We start from the raw sequence: 23,307 nt of genomic DNA on the forward strand, positions 1-23,307 counted from the left end.
GGGGTGTTAGGTGAAGGGTGGGGGTGTTAGGTGAGGGGTGGTGTTGTTAGGTGAGGGTGGGGGTGTTATGTGAGGGGTGGGGTTGTTAGGTGAGGGGTGGAGGTGTTAGGTGAGGGTGGGGGTGTTAGGTGAGGGGTTGAGTGCATGGGATAAAATTACATGATTAATATTTAATTTTTAATTATTTATGCAAAACAAGAAAACAAAGGGGAAAAAGGAATATACATCAATGCAAATTTTTAGGCAGCCCAGTTCCCAGGACCACATTACCCAGCAGCCCCAGGGCCGAAGAAGGAGATCAGAGTCACCTGACTATTGACACACCTGTTTCGATATTCCCTCAATTTTATTTACTCTTTGCAAACTATCACCAATCTCATTGTGATTTTGTGCTACTAAGCGTTCTGTATAAATTTCTGAATCCATGTATATGAATTTCTATCTGATCTTTGACTTCTGAACTTTGGCTTCTGATTTTGCCTCTTTTGGGTTTGTCTGCCTGCTTTTTGTTTTTTTGTTTTTGCCTTTTTTGCCTTTTCCAGACAGGTAAAAATGGGTCACAGACAGATAAAGACTGGTCACAGACAGGTAAAGGCAGGTCACAGACAGGTAAAGGCAGGTCAAAGATAGGCAAAGACTGGTCACAGACAGATAAAGACTGGTCACAGACAAAGACAGGTCACAGACAGGTAAAGACTGGTCACAGACAGGTAAAGACAGGTCACAGACAGGTAAAGGCAGGTCACAGACAGGTAAAGACTGGTCACAGACAGGTAAAGGCAGGTCAAAGACAGGTCAAAGCTTTGAAGAGGCTGGACTAAATGTGAGGACCCTACTGGGAGTTATTGGGAAACTAATGTTTTGGAGTTTGGTTATTTTAGTATCATGACTGCCCTTAAAAGAGGAAGACAACAGTTAATGAATCCTGAAAGAAACAACACATTTTCTCTTTGAAGAAAGGTGTGAAAACCATGACAATTTCACATCTTTGGATATCGTTCAACTCAGTTCTTACTGAGAGATTAAATATTGAGGACTAACTCAGTGTCTTGTTTTGTAAAAAAAAAAACAGCAAACGTTTCCTACAAATCTAGTCAGTAAAACAACTGAAAATCATTAGTAAACAAAAGAAAAGAAATAGTGGATCACTATGACTATGTTGATAAAACCTTTACAATTATATCTTTATAAATGTACTCTGCTTTCATGCCAGCAGACCGGAGTAGTTCGTTTTGAATTGAGAATCGTTTTTGAATCGGAAAATAATCGTTTTTGAATCGAATCGTTGGGATCTGAAAATAAATCAAATTGTGACCCCAAGAATCGATTCTGAATCGAATCGTGTTATTGCCAAAGATTCACAGCCCTAATTTCAATACTGCTGTGGTGTCTGTGACGTGTCGACTCAAGGAGAGCGCTGATTGGGTGGGCCAGGCTGAGCTTACCTGCATGGCTGTTTGGCTGGAGCAACTGAGCCACGTGACGATGCAACAACAAAAGACGAGGGGGGGTGGGTGGGTCGCTGCTCCGTGCTGTGTTAACCAGGCTTTATGCAGCGCTGCTCTTACAGACAGAGGAGACTTTGATGAATCCGCGTGCACAGCAGTCTGTGCGGGAGAGAATAAAATCTGGAGTATCGATCTTTTTACACGAGTATTGTTCAATATCAATACCATCGTTGGTATCGATATTTGGATCGATCCGCCCACCTTTAATATCAGATAACTCTAGTATTGTTTAATCGACAAGCGTCATTACTAAGTGTTTCATACTTCCTTGATGTCACTTGTATGAACTGGTCATACTGGCAACGCGCTGTGGTTCTGTCTGAAGCGCGAGTTAATAAAGGGTTTATAGTAATAACTGCCTTCTATTGTGGTGTTTCGCTGCTACAAAATGAAACTCGGCGGCATGGTGAAAGGCAGTGATTGGATGGACATAACTTTTTGCGTGTCGCATCTGCAGTACGATGATGATAATAAGCAGAGTTGTATAATCCAGGTTCAGAAAGTAAAAGTCCTCACAAGGATTTTGCTCAAGCTTGCTAGATTTTCTAATTAGTGCAATCCAGGTAAAATTAGTGGAATCAACACAATCCAGGAAGCCTGAACAAAATCCTGGTGAGGACTTTTACTTTCTGAACCTGGATTATACACCTCTGATAATAAGATCAATGTAAGATCAATCCAAAAAGAACAAGATGTTACGACCTTTTCCAGATGTATTGGAGATGTATGTGTGCTAGCTGTCAAATTGCAGATCGGGTGAAGATTTGAGGAAGACGTATATGCGTAGACGTCTGCTACATGATGATAATAAGACCATTGTAAGATCAATCCAAATGGACCAGACGCATTTAAGATGTTACGACATTTTCCAGACATATTACAGACGTATATTTGCTATGTTTTATCCTCTGTCTTTTGTTATCTGAGTTATCTAGTCTGGTTGTTAGTTCTTGATTTGTGATAGTTGTATTTTAATTAGTATGCATCGTTACGCTCGTACCCTCTATGTTAACACTCCAGCTATTAAACCCTGCTCTCCTCAGCATTTGTGTCCGCATCTTAGCTCTCAGTCGTTACATTTTAAAATGCATTGTATTTATTTCCTTTGTAAGCTTTATACACACAAAAATGAAACCATATGCACATATGCTTAAATTAAATATACCCTGCAAACTCACAATAAAAAGTATAACATGCATGTTCTGACTTCAACTGTGCATAATCTATATCTTTTTATCTATACATTCAGTAACTCTTTTACAAACTGGGTTATTAACCCTTACTCTGCCGTTCCACATACTCTAAAGGTGTTATCAGTGGTGTTCATGGACACAATCAATGAGGGATTATCTAATGTTTTTGAATTACAATAATGAATGGTTACTGGAACAAAAACATCTATATGGATTTGGCAAGGGTGTATCAAATACTGCCTAAAATGGAATACATAACCTGGAGGAGCAGTTATGGCCAGTTGACACCTCTGTGAATCACCCCTGATCTTGGGTGTAGTCTATAATCCATGCCCAAAATACAGGTTTTATTTTGAGAAGGGAGAGTCAGTGACACATAAAAACACTGGCTGTATAGTTTATTCACACATTTGTTCTCCACATTTTTCTGCGATGTTAAGATGTGGAGCAGGTGGTCCATCACGTCTGCAGAAGATGCTCCATGCTCTCGTTGGTGAATGAAAAGCCAGCAAAGTCACTCTGGTCCATGAAGCTAAACCAATGCTTCCTACACTTGGACAGGAGGGGCTTCTCATTTAAAAACTTCATGTCAATGTTGCTGCAGTCGTTGTGTGATGTCTGTGGGTGGAGGAGAATGGAAGCAAATCACATGATGAACAAAGGCTGCATTTCAGTATCTGTATTTTTGCAATTTGCTCTATGACCATACAGTATGAAAAGTAAAAAAAAAAACAGGAAGGAGAGATGACTGTAAGAAACGGAAAGAGATGGAAAGAAAGCTCATACCACGTTTGGCTTGTAAGGGGGTTCAATTTCTTTCCTCTCCAGAGCAGGCCAGTCAATGGTCTCGAAGAATGAGTGACCTCGGATATTCCCCACAACACCCAGTCTACGAGAAGGGTCTCGCTCAAACAGCTTTGTTCATGGAAGAAAACCAAAAGCAAGAATATTATTCATAATAGAAATATCTCAGTGTGTTTCCTTTCTAAGTGCAAAATAGCAGAACTCTGTTCATGTCTTGGTTGTGAAGTATTATTATTATTATTGTTATTATTATTATTATTATTGCTATTATTAATGTGTCATCAGGTGTGATTTTGTGCATACTTACTCGGATTAGCATTTTTCTGGCATTCCATGTGATGGAGAGAGGGAAGAGAGGTGTGTCACTACGGACGGACTCTAAAATCTCTTCTTCATCATCACCAATGAATGGAGGCTGACCAGTCAACATCACATACACAAGCACGCCAAATGACCACCAGTCCACTGAAAATGAATATGGCTCTTCCAGAAGGATCTACACACACACACACACACACACAAACACACACACATTCACATTCAGGGCATACTGAATTACATTGACATTGCTACAGGTGAGAACATTCAATGTCAAATTAATTTGATGCCATCTCATACCTCAGGGGCAATGAAGTGTGGTGTCCCACAGTAGGATGTGGCCAGATTGTGTCCGAAAACGTTCTCTTTACACATGCCAAAATCCGCGATCTTTATGTGACCATCTCTATCGAGGATCACATTATCCAACTTGAGATCCCTAATGCAGGAGAGAATTACAAAAATGTGCTTTAGTAGACAAGAACAGTAGGTGAAGGTACAGAATGTCCATGTAGATTTGTTTGTGTGTATAACCTGTGGATGACGCCTTTTCCGTGAAGGAACTGCAGTCCACACACGAGTTCGGCTGCATAGAATCTGGAAGGAAGAAACAAACCAGGAGCCATCAGACCGGACTATAATTACACACACCTACGTTTATATTTATATAAGGCATACAAAAAAACATCACTGTGTGTGTGTGTGTGTGTGTGTGTGTGTGTGTGTGTGTGTGTGTGTGTGTGTGTTGCCTCACGTGGTTCTGTCAAGGTCAAAGCGTCCTTTCATCTTCATGTGGAACATCAGGTTACCTCCATTCAGGCACTCCATCACAAAGAACAAGTATTCCTAACATGCAGACAATGCCATAAACACTTTGGTATGAGTACAAACGGAATTACTGACTCAACAATCATTTAAATACCACAGTGATTCCATGAAGTATAAGTTACAGTAAAAAAAGTTGTGACAATGCACGGTGTGGTTAATTACTGCCTATACAAAAGAGTCCTGCTGGACATCCCATTACTGTTGACTGAGAGGTGGAGGAACTGTATAATATAACCTTTCATTTGTTCTTTACTACCTTGGTCTGAAAGGTGCAGTAAAGGTGGGCAAGGAAGGGACAATCCGAGGCCAGAGTTAGCACCCGCTTTTCCACCATGGTGGACTCTACATTATCACTCTTCAGCACCCTGTTTTTCTTCAAGGCCTTCACAGCAAACCAAGCTTCACGGCCCTTGAGTTCAGCCAGAAAAACCTGAGCAGGGACCAAGGGAGAGAAATAGACAAACAGACCAGAGTTAAAGCAAAACACACACACACACACACACACACACACACACACACACACACACACACACACACACACACACACACACACACACACACATCCATGCAATATGAAGATTTGATGGAATAGTGCTTGTTTGGTCTATTGGGGAGATAGTATTTAACAATAGAAGGGCAAAAGGATAGACATGTAAAAATGTGAATAGTCAGGAGAAGTGAAGAGAGACACAGAGTCAGTGCGTGTGTGGAGGACGCGGGAGCCGCGTGAAGGGGAAGACTCTACCTTGCCAAAGGCTCCCTTGCCCAGTAGTTTGTGGAAAGTGAAGTCCTTGGCGGTGATGCGTGTCTGCTGGCTGATCTGGGACAGGGGGCGAGGTCCCTCACCCTGAGAACTTTCTTCCACATGTGTTTCTACAAAGATTTATTTAATCATACATTAATTACAAATTACATGATAATAACAGGTGAATGTTTCTCATCTTAATTGTGTTAATGTAAGCGTATATTACGCCGAGCTGCTCCATCCCCACACCGCCGCTCGGTGCCTCAGGTCAGCTGGTCAGCTGCCGCTGGAGGTGCCGAGGTCAAAGCGTAAGCTCAGAGGGGACAGAGCTTTCTCCACCGCTGCTCCTAGATTATGGAACAACTTACCACTGCATGTTAGACAAGCCCCTTCACTGCACATTTTTAAAACAAGTCTTTTATTCATTGGCTTTTAACACAGCAGTTTTTACTGCTTTAGTTTAATTCTTTGATTTGTTCTATTGATTCCTTTTACCACTTTAGTTAATATTGTTTTATCAATTTTTTGTTATTATTTGTTTTATGTCTAATGTTCTATTCTTATGTACAGCACTTTGTTTCGGCTACTGTTCTTTAAGTGCTCTATAAATAAAGTTGAGTTGAGTTATATGAAAGTAACTATTGAACATGTTCATCTCAGCAAATTACAACATGTTATCAGCTTGATCGTCTGTATGAATGTGTTTTGGTCACCTAGAGATGGTTTGTAAAAAATAAATTTTTATGAAAATGTCTTGCTCACCTAGAGGTTGGACACAAGAGACCTCAATCTGATCAAGGACAATGTCGATGTGCTTCTCACAGGCCTCGTCCTCGTTATTCAAAGGTCCCTCTGCAAAAATGATTTTTTCAAGAAGCCGTAATTAAATATTACATGAAAGTAACAGGTGAATGTTTTTCATTTGAACTGTGTTAATGTGCACTTGTCTGATATGAATAGCTATTGAACATGTTGATATCAGCAAATTATGAAATATATTATCAGCTTGAGATTCTGTATGATTGTCTCTTGGTCACCTGGGTTGGAAGAGTCCTCGGTCTCGTCCAGGAGAACATGGAGGAGCTCCTCCCAGGCCTCGTCCAGAGCACTTTTATTCACAGGTGTTTCTGGAAAAACAAAAGTTTTTTTCAACATACATTAATTAAGTATTATAAGATAATAACAGCTGAATGTTTTACAGCTGAACTGTGTTAATATAAGCATGTCTTGCATTGATATTAAAAGCTATTGAACAGCTTGATGTCATCAAATTAGCAAATGAGTTATCAGAAAGGGATTTTTAAGGTGAGGTTGCTCAGCACCCCCTGGCTCAACACATTTTTTAAATATTATATTATGCAAAAAACTTGCTCTGCACCTGCACAATACTTTGGTATTGTGCCTCTGTGAGCACTGGGGGCTGGGCACCCCAAAAGACCAGATCCTAAAATCGCCCCTGCACTAATACTACATGAAGATGAGTCAGATGAGTCAGATGAGTGTTTTTCAGCTTAGTTGTGTTATTATAATTTTTTAATAATTTAATTTGTCTGGTATTGACATCAATGAAGTTCTGACAAATTCAATGTGATTGGATAATCAGAGGTGTTATCATGAGATTCTGTATGAATTAAAATGTAAAATAACATTGGAATTACGCTTTGGCTGTTAAACCGAAAATTTTAACACCACTAAAGCTAAAATAACAACCCATAAAAAATCCTTTCAAAGACTTTTTCTAATCAATAAATATACAAAGCCAAGCAGAAAGACACACATGTAATTGCATCATTATTATTGGATTTATATTGAGACTGTCAATATTTGTGGACCTGGGTTTGTTGGTATGTTGCCATAGCAACACCACTGACTTCATAAAAATGAACCTGTCAAATTATCAGTTGTCGCCATTGTACTCATTTACTCACTCTGGCCATGGGCGTTGTCTGTCTCCTGTTTTGGTCCTGTTTTGTTTTTTCTTTTCTTCTTTTTAATGCTGTCTCTTCTGGGTTCCTCCTCTGTGTCAGAATCATCTTGAATTCCTCCACAGCACCAGCTCCAGAGACAACACCTTTTTATATCCTTCCACTTCTTCATCTTTACATGCACTGATATGGAAATATACTGTACACGCAATTATATATATACCCTCATTTGTTGTGACGTTGTCATGACGAAGGAGCAGGGATTATGACGTCACCACTCCCTGCCGTCAACAACCCCCATGCGACACAACCTCACGGTAAACTCGAAGTTACAAGCAGACTGTATATTACATTTACATTTACATTTATGGCATTTGGCAGATGTTACCAATCCTACAACAAACAGCAGAACATTTGTAGACTCGTGTTTCAAAAGTTTAAATTCAAGTGCACGTAGCAGCAGACGTAGAGATGTTTCTCTAATGAGTCCCGTCAAACAATAAAAATAAATAAATAAAATAGTTTGAATCTTGCTCTTTGTATATTTCCTCTACTATACTATACTATATAATATTTGTAGTAATCGAACACTTTCTGTTTCCGTGTAATTAACTAAGAAATTATATGGCACGATTAGCTTGATGCTAATGTTATATAGGAAATCCCATATGATTGCTAGCGGAAATTAGCATTATGATCGCGTTGCTAATTTGCTTTCTAAAACATCCAAGTACAGCATACTTTCTCATGTAGGAGCATCAAAGCACTGATAAAAGTTTGTGATCTAAACAGCAGGCTAGAGATACTCGTTCTATATTGTGTTATGGGTTGTGCTGGTGTGAATAGCTAAGAAATTATATGGCACAATTAGCTTGATGCTAATGTTATATCGGAACTCCCATAGGGTTGCTAGCGGAAATTAGCATGATCGCGTTGCATCAAAGCACCGATAAATGATCTAAACAGCAGGCTTGAATCTTGCTCTTTGTACATTTCTTTATCTATCTATCTATCTATCTATCTATCTATCTATCTATCTGTCTATCTATCTATCTATCTATCTATCTATCTATCTATCTATCTATCTATCTATCTATCTATCTATCTATCTATCTATCTATCTATCTATCTATCTATCACAAGCATTTGTTTCTGCTTCTATCATGACTCTGAAGAACAAACCCACAGCAGCTCATACTAACTGAACATACCCCTAACTGAAAAGAAAAATTCTATCTGAATAATCAGATAAACAACAAAAATTTTGCAGCATATAATATATTTACAGAGGATATTAGTAGTAGTAGTTTTAGACTTTCTGGGTGCAGAGTAGTATTGAACTTTCTGGGTGAGGCTGCTGCCTCAGTCTTGCTCTGTGAATTAACATAATAAAGGGGGATGTTTGGTCTTGTTACAGTTTTTCTCAGTCGGTTTGGTTCATTTCTCAGAACAGAATTGAAATTCTCAAAACAGTTCATTCAGTCTCCACATCTCCTTGTCACTTGTGCACATCATAATTGAATTTCTCCTTGTGTTTAACATTTTCCAAATGCTTTTGTACATATTGCAAATGGACATGGGCAGTTGTCTGTTGTTTTTTACATTATGTGTTGCTTATGTCATGTTTATCAAAATGTGTTGTATGGATTGGCTGTTGAATTGTCTTACCCTCCCAAACATTTAGTCTTTAGGTCATCGCCTAGGTCATTATATGCAAAAGTGCTGAACATGTTGTCATAATCTCTACGGCATCATTTTACATTTATTTAGTTAATTTTTGTGTTACATTTTGGTAATTTATCCTAATTTGATTAAATTGTTTGCAAGTGAACATTCAGTTACAGTAAGAAAGGGAATTGGTGAAGGCTTAGATCAACCAATGGTGTCAACCACAGGTCAGAGGTGCGTCTCATGAACCTTTACTGTAATTGACATTTATAGACGCTAAACACGGCAGTATCACAAAGTCTCATAATGGAAAGACAAGGCCATGTATAGGGTGAACAGTCAATAGGAGAAGTAAGACTGGTGTAGAGGGGTAAGACTATATGGTGTAGATGGGTAAGACTGTGTGGTGTAAGGCTGAGGGGACAAAACAGTGAAATACAGTAAGGGCAACAATTGTGGACCATGTTTTACATGTAAGTCATGGTCTCACAATGGCTGAAGCTGGTTGCTGGGTGCAGCCGAATATTGGAAGATCAACTGTGTCTTCAATCGTTCAAACATTTCATAGAGAAAACATGTATGTACTGTAATTCAGAAATGTGCTCTTTGCTGTAATGCTGCACATTGACATACTTTCTGACGTTACTCTTTTTTTTTTTGCATTTTTGCATTCTTATACCATATAGGATATCAAGACTAGCTCATAGTGGTAGCAGAGGTTCAATTTTCACACAGCAAGAGGAGGCTGTATGTGCTCAGGTTGTTTTGAATGTGTAGAATAAGATTCTAGTTTTGCAGTTTTTCCAGTCAGTTGTCTGTCTTTTCTGAATTTCAGTCAGTGTTTTTGTCAACAAATTTGATTCCAGTCCAATTTCTTGCTATCAGTCTCCCACATACAGTCATGTGTAACTTTGTGTTCCATCTAAGTGTGTATGTGTGTACCATGTATTTGATATACCACAGAATGTGCAGCGTTCTTGAAATCAAAAGCTTAGCTAGTTTCCATCAGAATATACAGTCTACACTGACTGTGACTTGTAGTTGCACTGACAACATGACTAAGTATTTTGACTGCCTTGTTCATAGGCAATGACACACAGACTAGATATTCTGATGGCACTGACAAATCGACTGACCTAAATATTTGATTTTGGGGCAAAAACAAATAATTTTGAGTGAAGTATGTGATTTTGCCGGTATTTCATTGAGTTTTGCTGTTTGCACTAACTGTTTTGAGAAATGCACTAGTTGTGATGCCAATGTAAAGCATGATGTGAGAAATGAACCAAACTGACTGGGAAAAACTGTAATTGCTGGCAAGACAGAGGGGAAGGAGGGGTGATGTCCTGAGAAGCTTGAAATTTCAGGGGGACTAGTGGTAATTACACGTTTGAATCGCGCTCAGCAGAAAACGGGTTTTTTGTTTGTGATTTTTGTTTGTTTTGTAATTGTGAAATTAATCTATAGGCCTATTGCACAACAACATTTTACTGTCATCAATCAACATTTATATATTCACTTATGCATGACAAATATTTCAGCAGAAAATGCTGTGCTTCGAGTTAGAATTTGCGCATGCGCTGTAAGAATACTATTTTATACACACACACACACACACACACCATAATTTAGTAATTTAGTATTTATCTGAAATCGGTAAATCATTTGTGTTTTTGGTTACCAAGTAACCACACATTTTTAGAGATGAGATTTAGACAGGCGAGTTTAGTCTTCACGTTTTGTTTGGTGGTTCGTTGTAGCTAGAATACAGTGTGCTGCTGTCAATAAATAAATAAGCTTGTGCTGATGATGAGGGACATATTAATACTGGATAGCTGTTAATAGCTGTATTGACATACTGTCATAATGTAATGTGGCATTTAGAATCAAACCTTCTTAGATTAATTTACATTTAAAGCTAGATCTTATATTCTTCTTCCTCCCTAAGTTAAAGCTATGAAATACACAAACAGCGAGATCGTATGAGCCATTAAGAAGCCTAAAGACTCACAGAAATCTACACTGGAAAAATTATGCTATATTATTTTATGTAATTAATTAATATTATTACCCCAAAACAAAATTAAGTGAAAGAGATTTTCCTTTAACGTGTTTATTTAACAGAAAATCAACAATATGCAACAAACGTGTAATTAACAAATTAAAAGATGAGTGTCTGGTGCCAGGCGGAGGTAGTCGTTTAGGCATTTTTCGGCCTCTGCTTCCGTGGGAGCTGGTAGCTCCGGGTTCTTCAATGCGGCAGCTGTGGGTCAAAATGTAGAATATTATGGCATAAGGGCTACAAATTTATCAGCAGTATTACCCTGAATACATTAAACTGCATGTAAGAAATAAGGTATTAGGCTACAAGCATAGTAATTAATTGGAGGGAGACTAGTATTTTAAAAAATTTTCCAAAGGTGTTATTTATCGGTCATTTCGTCATAAAACTTTAAAAACGCGTGAAAACCACATGACCTATAAGCATCCGTAAACGCTATGCGCTTCATGTTAAAGCAAAAAATTTAACATGTAAGTCGTTCCGATATACTCACCAATAATAAGCTGTCCACATGCTGTCTGTTTTAATCCTCGCTTGTGTCCCTTGCCACACCAGTTAAGGCTTTTTGCCAGGTTTGGGGTGAAGACCTTGCTGGCAATCCGCCATATCGTTTCTTTATTGTATGGCCTCTACGTAGTGACAGCGTGTTGGTCTGAAATAATGCACAATAAGAATATAAATGGATAAACAGCAATCTCACTGCACCAACTGCACCTTCATAACATATGTCCTAATGTACATTCTGTTTTGCATTTTGTAATCAGGGTTCTTATTTAAAATGAAGCAACTCTTTCAGGCCTGAAAGATAAAGTGAACCGACCCAAGAAGCATGCTTAAATTACTTTATTTTTATTTAAAATCAGTTAATATCTTATTTATTTTATTGACTTAAAGTAAATTACATGTAATACTGTTTCTGTATTGCCATCAAATGTTGTTCAAATACTGTTTTTTTACAGTGGTTGTGCAGTGATTGACTATGTTCATCTCGAATAGAGAATCTGTGCTAGTGTTTGAAAGAATCATTGGATACTGAACCAGGTTTGCTGTGTCTTAACAAAGTTGGTGTATAAAGAGAAAACTTTGTGAAATGCAGAGTTGGTATTTAGTTAAGAAAATTATTAACTATTTGGCTATTTGTATGAGATAAATGTGTTGCTGTGTTTAGAGTTTTGAAAATGTATCTCAAGTATTGGGAAACGCATGTTAGCAGTCGTAAAAAACTGTAAACTCTCCACTGGGACAACACACATACGCTTCATGTAAGGCTAAGATCCATCACAATGGGGTTGTGTCTTAGTTTGTGTGTGAAGACCACACTGGACAGATTCATGTTCAGTTAAGGGTTTTTCAAGTAATAAAACACATGGTAGAAATGCACACTGAGGTGCCATTAACCTCATCATAGATAGAGAAAATATACGAGACAATGGCTGCAGGGTGAAGTGAGGTAATGTCAAGTAAACCTCTGTCTCCACCTAGTGGTGAAGAAAACTCACTACAATGGGTGAGGTAGAAAAAGGCTATTTGCAATGGCGGCTGTAAAAATATACTATATAAACATAACATCATATCATCATTATCATAGTTATGCTTGCTATTATTTCCTGATTGCCGTGTGTGTGTGTGTGGCTTACCAACACTGTTCTTGTTTCTGGTGATGCTCTCTCCCATAAAGCGCCACCTGCTGGCTCTCATACACAGCTGCAGGTCCTGTGAAACAGGGCCAGCGTTTCAGTGAAGACTCATAGCTCACAGGAACTAAGCACTAAGCTCGTGGTTACTGAATATCACACACATGCATCAATGTGCACATCTGTGCTGATTCCACAGGAAGGGAGAGGATACTCTAACCCTACGCTTAACCCTAACACTAACCCTAAAACTACCCCTAACACTACCCCTAACACTAACACTCATGGACGTAATTTTGATTTCAAAAGTGGGGGGGACATGGATTCGTCGCTATTTAAATATTTGGTTTTAACCGTAAAAACTGGGGGGGACCAAAACCGGTTTTTGAAAAAGTGGGGGGGGGGGGGGACATGTCCCCCCCCCCCCCCCAAAATTACGTCCGTGCTAACACTAACCATAACACTAACCCTAACCAGTCTGAGGTGCCCTTGAGCAAGGCACCTAACCCCAACTGCTCCCAGGGCACCGGGCTAGGTCTGCCCACCGCTCTGGGCACGTGTGATCCACAGCCCCCTAGTAATCACTAGTGTGTGTGTGTGTGTTCTAACTGCACAGATGGGTTAACCTTTCTTATGTGTGACTACACACTAATGTGATAAATAGAAAACACTACTACAATGTGTGTTTTTTGAATGTTCAGTGTATAGTCTGTTCCAAAAGTGTACCATAGTTCACATATACAGAGGTTTTTATGCACATTTATAAACACCATGAAGTAAAATATTAACAAGGGGATGGTTTATTTATTTTTTGCTTGAGCAGTACACATGGAAACAAAAAGGACAAAAATACTGTAAATAGCAGACAAATTTAGGGTGTGTCTCGTCTTGTATTTGGGTCTGGCCACAATATTTCATCAACATCACAGGCGATGTCCTCTTTGGTAAGACAGCGGGGGAAGTATCTTCTTGAGTGACGTGTCCAGCCCTGACATGCACTGCCCAGGGACACTGACTATGGCACAGCGTCCTATGACGTTTCTTCCTCTGCGTCTGTCAAGGTTGAAGCTTCATCAATATAAAGGAACTTGTGTTCCACTGCTGCAACATCTAGCTCCATTACTCTCTGAAACCAAACATTACAGTATTACAGTACTGTATTTGACCGAATGAAATGGGCATATACTCAACATTGTGTGGCACAGGACACTGGAGTAAAGTATAAGTAAGAGGATAGCAGAGCATACTTGCACATATTCATAGTGTAGTTCCTTCACACTGTCAGAGTTGTGCTGAAATGGTGCCCTGTGTAGCTGCTTCATACGCACTTGATGTCTTCTCAGGAGTCGGCCCAGTGCAGATAGACTCACTGATTGAATGTTGCTGAAAGTGATGTTGTCAGTAATGATGTGCTGTTGTAGTTGTCGTAAAGATACACTGTTGTTTGATATGACAATGTTCACGACGGCCTCTTCCTGTTCAGGGGTGAATATCCTTCTACCTCCCCCATCATGGGGTAGTCCAGCAGTTCTGCAAAAACATGACGTGAATGATTTTTCAGCATGAAATGAATTGTTGCTGTATGTTACAGTAAACTAGACAGCAGTAATACAGTGGTACACACAGTTCAGGTCTGTGGGTTCAGTAGTGTGGTATACAAGATATGTGTACTTACCTATTCTCAAGTCAAAAGGTCCGGATGATGCCTGCTACAGTGTAGCGGGGTATGGTATTTTTGTAGATCAGTGTAGTAATTGTGTGGCAGTGTTTTCCAAAAGAAACACATGGTTTTCAGTTTTGAATGTTGTGTCTTATGTGAACAACTGTTTATAATGTTTTGCAAAAAGTGAGTTTAAGAATTTCTAAATGAGTGTAAGGCAGAGAATGTGCTTAAGGTTTAGTGCACCAGGTCAAAAGATAGGCTACATGGGTTAATTGTTTCAGAAATTGTGCTATAAGGACCACTTTTTGTGTCTTAGCAACTCAAAAAACTGTAATATCAGGAGGGTGATTGAAGGTCATGAGGCAGGAGACATGAGAACGCAGACAAACCAAAGGCCCAAGATGGACATGATATCTAATAAACAATCCCGGTAAGGTCACAGTGAAACGATACAAGACTGAACACTCAGCATACAGATTAAAGAAAATTGGCAATACTTCACAAAGGCAGTAAGGAAGTGCAGAGTTTATATACATATAGATATTAGAATCAGCTGTTAATATTCAGAGGGGATGAGATCGCACAACACAACGCAGTGTGCTCCTCTAATAGGGGATGAGATCTCACAACACAACGCAGTGTGCTCCTCTAATAGGGGATGAGATCTCACAACACAACGCAGTGTGCTCCTCTAAGAGGGGATGAGATCTCACAACACAACACAGTGTGTTCCTCTAAGAGGGGATGAGATCTCACAACACAATGCAGTGTGCTCCTCTAAGAGGGGATGAGATCTCATAACACAACGCAGTGTGCTCCTCTAAGAGGGGATGAGATCTCACAACACAACGCAGTGTGTTCCTCTAAGAGGGGATGAGATCTCACAACACAATGCAATGTGCTCCTCTAAGAGGGGATGAGATCTCACAACACAACGCAGTGTGTTCCTCTAAGAGGGGATGAGATCTCACAACACAATGCAGTGTGCTCCTCTAAGAGGGGATGAGATCTCATAACACAATGCAGTGTGCTCCTCTAAGAGGGGATGAGATCTGACAACACAACGCAGTGTGCTCCTCTAAGAGCCCATACGGAAATGTCATATATGACATATATGTCCCTATATCAAGAGTGGGTTTTCTATATATGCTACCTATAAGGAATTGTGTTATCATCACATACATGTATCCTCTGGATATACTGTATATGAAATACCCATAATACAATGTGTATATGTATATATATTAAAAACATCTATTATATTAAATTATACATGGTAATATATGTTGCATCCATATACGTTAGCCATATATGTTTTATTTGTATATGTCAGTTTATTGAAACAACATATACTAAAATTCTGTATGTTTACATGTGTATCTTATATATATCTACTATACAGTGTAAGTGTATATTATTATTATTATGTATGTAGATACAGGTTTCCAACATATATGAAATACCCATAATACAATGTGTATATGTATATATATTAAAAACATCTATTACATTAAATTATACATGGTAATATATGTTGCATCCATATACGTTAGCCATATATGTTTTATTTGTATATGTCAGTTTATTGAAACAACATATACAAAAATTCTGTATGTGTCACGTTGAGGACCCCGGCCCCTCCCTTTTGGGCGTGTGTCAACGTTGTCCACGTGCTTTGTCTGCGTCAGTGAACTCTGTGGTGAGGGCTATGTCGTGTGAATAATGTGTCTCACCTGTGAATCGTCTCGTAATCACGTAGGGCTAATGTGGTTTGTCTATTTAATGTGCGCTCGCGCAGTGTCCTGTGCTCGTCGTTGTCTATGTCTGCACGTTGTGCTGAATGTGTTAGTGTTTATCGTGCGCTATTGCGCAATACACGTCTTTATTAAACGTGACGTTTGCTGCCATCGAGGGATTCTGTGTCTCGTCCTTCGCGCTGCACCCACCGTCACAGAACGACGAGCCTTCCGAGACACCAACAACAATGCCAGGCTACAAGACCAAGCCGAAGAAGGGCAAAAAGCCCTGCAAACGGCGTCACCGTGCCTCTCCCTCCCCTCCGCGCCATGAAGCCACGCCGACGTTAGAGGAGATGGAGACGGACCCGGCGTGTGCCTTCCAGCTGGCTGCGGCTCGGGACTGCGAGCGCGACAACCCCGAGCTGGCGGAGATGATCCGCGAGGGCGCGGCCAGGACATGGAGGATGAGGCGAAACCCCCCTCCGTCCCGCGCCCTCTCGCCTCTGAGAGTAGGCTCATGTGTGGTCGGCGCCACCGCATCTACCCCAGAGGAGGAGTTTGGGGCAGAGGACTCGGAGGAAGAGGTCTACCCTCCGCCTGAGGACTCCGCCTCCACAGTGGACTACGGTGGGGGAGGGGACGAGGAAGACTACCCCCCTTCTATATGCGACGACTCCACCGTCGACTACGGTGGGGAGGAGGAGCAAGAGGAAGAGGTGGAAGCCTACCCTCCGTCGCTATGCGACGCCTCCACCATTGGCTACGGTGAGGAGGAGGAGGAGTCAGAGGAGGAGGACTACCTCCCTCCGCCCGTAGGTCTCTCTCCCACCATCGAGGAAGGCGAGAAAGAGGGGGAGGAGCAAGAGTACCCTCCGTCGGAGTGCTTCACTTACCCCGATGACGATGGTGGGGAAGAAGAGGAAAACGGGGATTACCCTCCGTCCGAGGGCTCCTACACGGAGGAGGAGAGCCCTCCCCCCTCGGAACTGTCCGCCGGGACGGTGAAGAGGAGGAGGAGTCCAGAGGCGGGCTCATCCCACGAGCGCTCCCCTGCCAGCGACATGGACTGTTCCCGGGGTGGCAGCTCGGGGCAGCCCATGAGCTGGAGCCGTGGCAGTGAGGAGGAGATGGAAGTAGAGGAAGCCACTCCCACTGTCAGATCCGGAGGGAGATCCCTGGGCGAGGAGGGATTCCCGTACGGCCCACCGAGGAGCGGGACTAACCACGCTGCACCTGGCGCGTCGGCCAACCGCGCTGCACCTGGCGCGTCGGCCAACCGCGCTGCACCTGGCGCGTCGGCCAACCGCGCTGCACCTGGCGCGTCGGCCAACCGCGCTGCACCTGGCGCGTCGGCCAACCGCGCTGCACCTGGCGCGTCCGCCAGCCGTGCTGCGCCCGGTGGAGGGTTTGCACCGCCCACCGCAGCGCCTGCAGCACCAGTGGCTCCGGATCTCACTCCCCTAATCGCCCTCCTCCTGGCGCGCAGCCTGGCGCCACTGTCATGTGTGTCTGTCCCAGTGTTCGTGAGTTTGCCCATATGTGTACCAAACCCCTTCTTCCCTCTTGTTCCTCTGTGTGTGAATGTACCTGTGTGTGTATTCGTGTCTGTTCCATTGTGTTTGTCTAACGTCTTTTCCCCTGTATTCCCAGGGAGGGTGTTCTAGGCGGTCCGTGGCGGACGCTTCCCCGAGGGCAGTCACCTCCCAGACGCAGGACTGAGCGCGTCGGATCCGCCCATCGTCGTGGGTTCGGGGCACTCGGTCCTGTTGGCACCCCGGGACGGGTAGTGCCCTTGGAGGGGGCGTCTGTCACGTTGAGGACCCCGGCCCCTCCCTTTTGGGCGTGTGTCAACGTTGTCCACGTGCTTTGTCTGCGTCAGTGAACTCTGTGGTGAGGGCTATGTCGTGTGAATAATGTGTCTCACCTGTGAATCGTCTCGTAATCACGTAGGGCTAATGTGGTTTGTCTATTTAATGTGCGCTCGCGCAGTGTCCTGTGCTCGTCGTTGTCTATGTCTGCACGTTGTGCTGAATGTGTTAGTGTTTATCGTGCGCTATTGCGCAATACACGTCTTTATTAAACGTGACGTTTGCTGCCATCGAGGGATTCTGTGTCTCGTCCTTCGCGCTGCACCCACCGTCACAGTATGTTTAAATGTGTATCTTATATATATATATATATATATATATATATATATATATATATATATATATATATATATATATACTATACATTATAAATGTATGTCAAGATGCATAAAATATACACAAAATATGTTTAGTACATATATTTAAATAACATGGATTAGTAACATTTGTAAATATGTAGTAAAACAAAATATGTAATGCTTTGAGGTTTCAGATAGTCTTAACATATTTTACACATTTTAACATATATGCTCTATATATGTACAGTATATATTTGAAAACTGTGAAAATCATTTGCATATTTGCAATCAACTGAATAGTGTGTCACTCTCTCCTTGCCTGTATAAGGAGAAACTACTATGGCTGTGATAAAGGACTGACAGCCCTCTCTACAGTCACTGTTTGTTTGGGCTACTACAGAAATGAAGGATGAAGCAGCAGTTGGGCAATGGGGCAGCAGACTTGAAATATTTAAACACCATAGGAATTAAGAAAAGTCACGATATAATCATACTTTATACTACTTTAATGTTACTTCAAACTTTTTTTCGTGAACGTAAAGTTTGCATTATAATCTAAACTATACAACCTTTTATTTTCTCTTTCGTTTCGAGTGCAAACTGGTTGAGTTGGCGATGGCGATATATTTTTAGTTCTGGGCAGTGACGCGTTCTGTGGGAGAGCGCGCCAAAAAATTCAAATCTAATCGTCAGCCCACGCCAAACGACTGAAGAGCGATCCTGCTGCTGAACAACACAGCTAAACATGTTTGCTCTGGTGGAGTGGCAGGATGAAAAAGATGACGGAAGTTGGAGTATTGTTCCAACCTCCCATATAAGGAATTTTGATCTAAATGAATTCATAGATGGACTTGATGATAGCGCCACATACATAATCGAGTGGAGAGCAGGGCTGAAGAAGAAACCCAGAGGCGGATGGCCCTTGTATGAGGCCGCAGTGCACAAAATTGCAGGTAATAGTGATGTGTCGTTCGCGAACGATCCGGCTCTAAGAGCCGGCTCTTTGAAGTGAACGATTGGAACCGGCTCCACAATGGGAGCCGTTTTAGGATCCTATTTGGGAGCCGCTTTTTCCTTCAGTATTGCGCTTGTGCTCTGCAAGTGCCACAGTTGTTTTCCAACATCGTTTTTATTTGTCCTTCGGTGCCTCGCTGTCTCTTCCTCTCCCTCCTCTGCTTCTGCCAGTGGTAGAGAGCGGAGAGTTTATTTCCTCAGTCGGTGCCTAAGCTAAGTTTATACTACTTGGCGCGTCGCGACCAGCGCGAGGGTCCGTGCGCCGAAAATGACACAACCGCGGTGGCTCCGCCCCTGCGTGAGGACCCGAGGTCTCTCCAGCGCAATGAACAAAGCTATGTATTCACCGTATTTCGCCACGCCCACTTTCAAGTGTATGTTTCTTCCGCCTTTGTGTTAGAACTTCCGGTCAGCTATTTTTGCATTAGTGTACACTACTACATTTTAATGATTTTTTTCATAAAATAGGCATTCTTGTCTATTTACTTCTTTACTTCCTAAAATTACAAAATGAATGCAAGGAAAAGATGTAGCCACTGATTATAAAATAGTTACTTTTCTGATCACAAGCACCCGACACGTTTGCTTCATCGGAGCTTCATAACCGAGCCATGTCTCGGCATAAGGGTGATCTGGTGTTGGTTTCCCCTCCACAAAATGATAAGAGCAGACGTATGGACGTTTGGGTGGATATTTTAAATTTAGCGCCTTCAGCCTTATACGCAGGTCCTCTTCTTTGGAAGCCCGGTTACCTCATCAGCTCTGAGGGAGACACACTGCTACACCTTCGTGGTGCGCGGTGTGTTTACAAGCAGCGAGCCGCTAACACTTTTAAAACTGGCGTAGTGGAAAACGGGAGACTAGTGGCATGAAGTGTCTGTGCTGTTGTGATTGTACTTTGAGTCTCGTTGGTAAGACGCTTCTGTCACACGTTTTGGAATAAACCACATACGAGGTGCAGCAAAGGCACCGCAGACGACTGAGGGAGCTTCAAAACTACTGACACTGTCTGTTCTCTTCTTCCTAAAGATGAGCGCAGGTCAGTGGCGTTGTAACGAGTGTTAATAACGGAGTTTATACACTTTTCACATAGAAAACAACAGTTGCGTACATAACAGAGCTCGTAGTGTGCTCCAAACGTGACAAAGTCCTGAAGCATATCACGCCATATGTTTATATCAAAGTTTGTGCTTGGTTTTTTTTACTTAATACTTAATTTGTGTCCATTTTACATCCGCCCCGCTAATAATTTACACTCCCCCCCCCCCTACACTTGGTCACCTCTGCTCTAACTGAACATATTATGCTAGTCATATTGTGTTTGTTGTCGTTTTGCTTGTAATCGGTATCAGCGTATCCGTAGCACCGGAAGTTCGAACACAAAGTCAACCAATATGGCCCCGCCCAGCGTTGTCAGGAAAATAGCGTGAATAGAGGGTTTTCCATCCACCGAGTTTTTGCGCATTTTGAAAATGCGCATGAAAAAAACTGGATGGAAAAAGACCAAAATTAGAAAAAAGCCCCAAATATCGCAAAAAGATTTTTACGCTAGGGGGAGGTGGAAAAGTTAGACTATCGCATCGCCAAAATTCGGAAAAACTGGATGGAAAAGGGTTTTTCGCATAAACGATGACGTATCATGCCTCAAGTCATGTGGTTCTGTACACGATCGCGATGTAAAAATGGCAAATGCATACAAAAACAGTTCTGGAGAGAGCAAAAATTGAATTTAACTTCTCCATGTATAGAAAAGAAAAAGAAAAAAATTTTTCAAAACCTCAACGTGCAAAAATGCGTAACTGCCAGATGGACGTAAAACCACTATTGTTTGGCGTCCTCTCACGTGATCTAAAGTTTATTCGCATAACTGTAATGAATGGAAACAAGGCTTAATTCGCATTTTTTTCTGCCGAAACTTGGAAATTGCGCATTATTTTTTCGAAAGGTTTGGATGGAAACCCGGCTTATGCCGGGTTCATACACCTTTACAAGGTGGAATTCAAGCACTTTTCAATATTTCCCAGCACCTTAAACTTAAATATTTATACATATACTCGAAATTATTCGAAATAATTCGCTTTTTTATCACATCAATTCAGTCAGACAGCTATTTGTTGTGAAACAAAATACAGTTACATTTTCAAGTAGGCCTACTTTAGCCTCCTTTAGCACTTTTCAAACCTGGAACACAAAGCAACATTAAAATTCGTCAGGTAAATGTTCCTTCCCCTGTTTTGAGGGGTGTTTCTTTATACTACCACATATCGTTTCGGACAACACTGCGAAGAATGTCTCCACTGCCCGCATGTCAAGCGTGTGCTCCACACATCTGACCAATCACACGAAGCTTTCAGTTAATAATGTGGTGGGAAAACACTGAAAAAAAAGTTATCTCCACTTTTTTTGTGGAAACGGCAGGCAATTAGCCAAGCTGTATTGCGTTCTATTTTGGTGCTATTTTGTGATAATTTAATAATTGGTTATAATAAAAGTTTCATTTATAAAGCATTGTTATGCAGCATTTTTACTGATCACAATTGCTTAACAATGTCAGTAATGAAACAAAATGTTATAAAATTAGGTTTAAGCTATTAATTAATTAATGATGTAAAAAATATATATAGGGAGCCGTTTGGGAGCCGAAAAGAACCGGCTCTCCACAGTAAGAAGAGCCATTAGAGCCGCATCTCAAAATAGAGCCGAAAATCCCATCACTAGCAGGTAATGTAGTAAACTGTATTGTAAACTGATATTGTACTCAAACTAAGTGGTGTAACGTGGACTGCTTAGTGATGAGTCTAGCTAGCTACCACTGACTTAATTGAGTAGTAAACAGTTAATTTGGTTAAATATAACCAAACTAAAATAACTACTCCCCGATCAATAACGTTTTTATTTTTATTATAAGTATCGCGGGTGAATTGTGATGGATATTTCGGTCTTACTTTCATCAGAGTTCGTGTGCTTAACTTGCATTTTTCAGGTTAGAAAAGTGTTTAGGCTAAGTACTTGAATGCTTGAAATTGTAACTATAGCGATGTTTTTCAAAACGCGTCTCCATTTTTCGAGTGCTGCACTGTAATTCCAGCGCGATATGTGAGAGCTAGTGCTTGAAGCGTTTTGAAAATAAACAAGAAAAAATGTTTGCTAGCTTGGTAGCTAAGCTAGCTAGAAGAGCAAATCCTAACCAAATAGCATATACTTTAAGCATGTAAGATAGCTAGCTAACGCAGCTGTAATGGCCAACAGGGTTACGTAATAGGTCATCCCTCTAAAATGCTATTCGTCTGCTATTATTACTATATCGTTTGGAACCAAAGAACCTGTCGCTGTTGCGGTCCCAGTTACGTTGTTTAAATGAAGGCATTTGTTAAATGTTTTTTCTGTATTTCTGAGAAATAATGATAATACCAATGTGAGAATATACTTAATTTTGTGTTGCTAGCGAAGTTTCAGTGGCATTAGTTTCTAGTGAAGCTGCATTTATAACCTGTTATTCCTGGGCTTTGAAATTAAACTGCAGCCCTATTCCTAATTCCTTGATACTTTTTCATGCCATTAAACCTTTTACTAATGGAACCACTTTCAATACTGTCATGCCAGTTTATCTTAAATTGTAAAACAATACTGTAGCAAACATTATCTATTTCTGTTTGCATGTCTCACAGAGAAGCAGTCTGTCCTAGAGAATGCAATGAAGGACAAACAACAAAGTCCAGAAATTTGTGGTAAACGAAAATGCAGGCCAAACCCAAAGTTTGGTGTGGATGAAGGAGCAGCCATCCCCAAAAAGGTGACATCAACTCTTTAAATGAATCTAAAACTATCATCTAATATAAATGTAAATTAATTGGTTTTCCCACTTTAAAATCAAACATTCCAAAGGAGTGGAAGCTCCATAGCTTTGTAGTTTAACCTGAGATGCAGCTATTTGTTTTCTGTACAGGACAGTTTCCTTGACTATCCAGTGCCATCAGTGCTCATTTCCCTTAAGTTTCCCTTGGGATTTAAAACAATGTGTCATTTGACATTGTCAAAT

General features: G+C 41.0%; 1 protein-coding gene across 1 annotated transcript; it reads right to left on the reverse strand.

Annotated features, from left to right (window-relative positions):
- Positions 1-3,082: 3,082 nt before the first annotated feature.
- On the reverse strand, positions 3,083-7,809 carry LOC143487714 (protein kinase C delta type-like). The gene is made up of 11 exons (XM_076986820.1): positions 7,325-7,809; positions 6,434-6,523; positions 6,159-6,248; positions 5,397-5,524; positions 4,908-5,081; positions 4,578-4,669; positions 4,358-4,420; positions 4,124-4,262; positions 3,813-4,001; positions 3,488-3,616; positions 3,083-3,319 (listed from the first exon to the last, which is right to left on the reverse strand). The coding sequence occupies exons 1-11, from the start codon at positions 7,491-7,493 to the stop codon at positions 3,161-3,163; spliced, it is 1,422 nt and encodes a 473-aa protein (XP_076842935.1). The 5' UTR covers positions 7,494-7,809; the 3' UTR covers positions 3,083-3,160.
- Between the last annotated feature and the right edge of the window lie 15,498 nt (positions 7,810-23,307).

This window comes from Brachyhypopomus gauderio, unplaced genomic scaffold (assembly GCF_052324685.1).
Source record: "Brachyhypopomus gauderio isolate BG-103 unplaced genomic scaffold, BGAUD_0.2 sc49, whole genome shotgun sequence".
Lineage (NCBI taxonomy): Eukaryota > Metazoa > Chordata > Actinopteri > Gymnotiformes > Hypopomidae > Brachyhypopomus > Brachyhypopomus gauderio.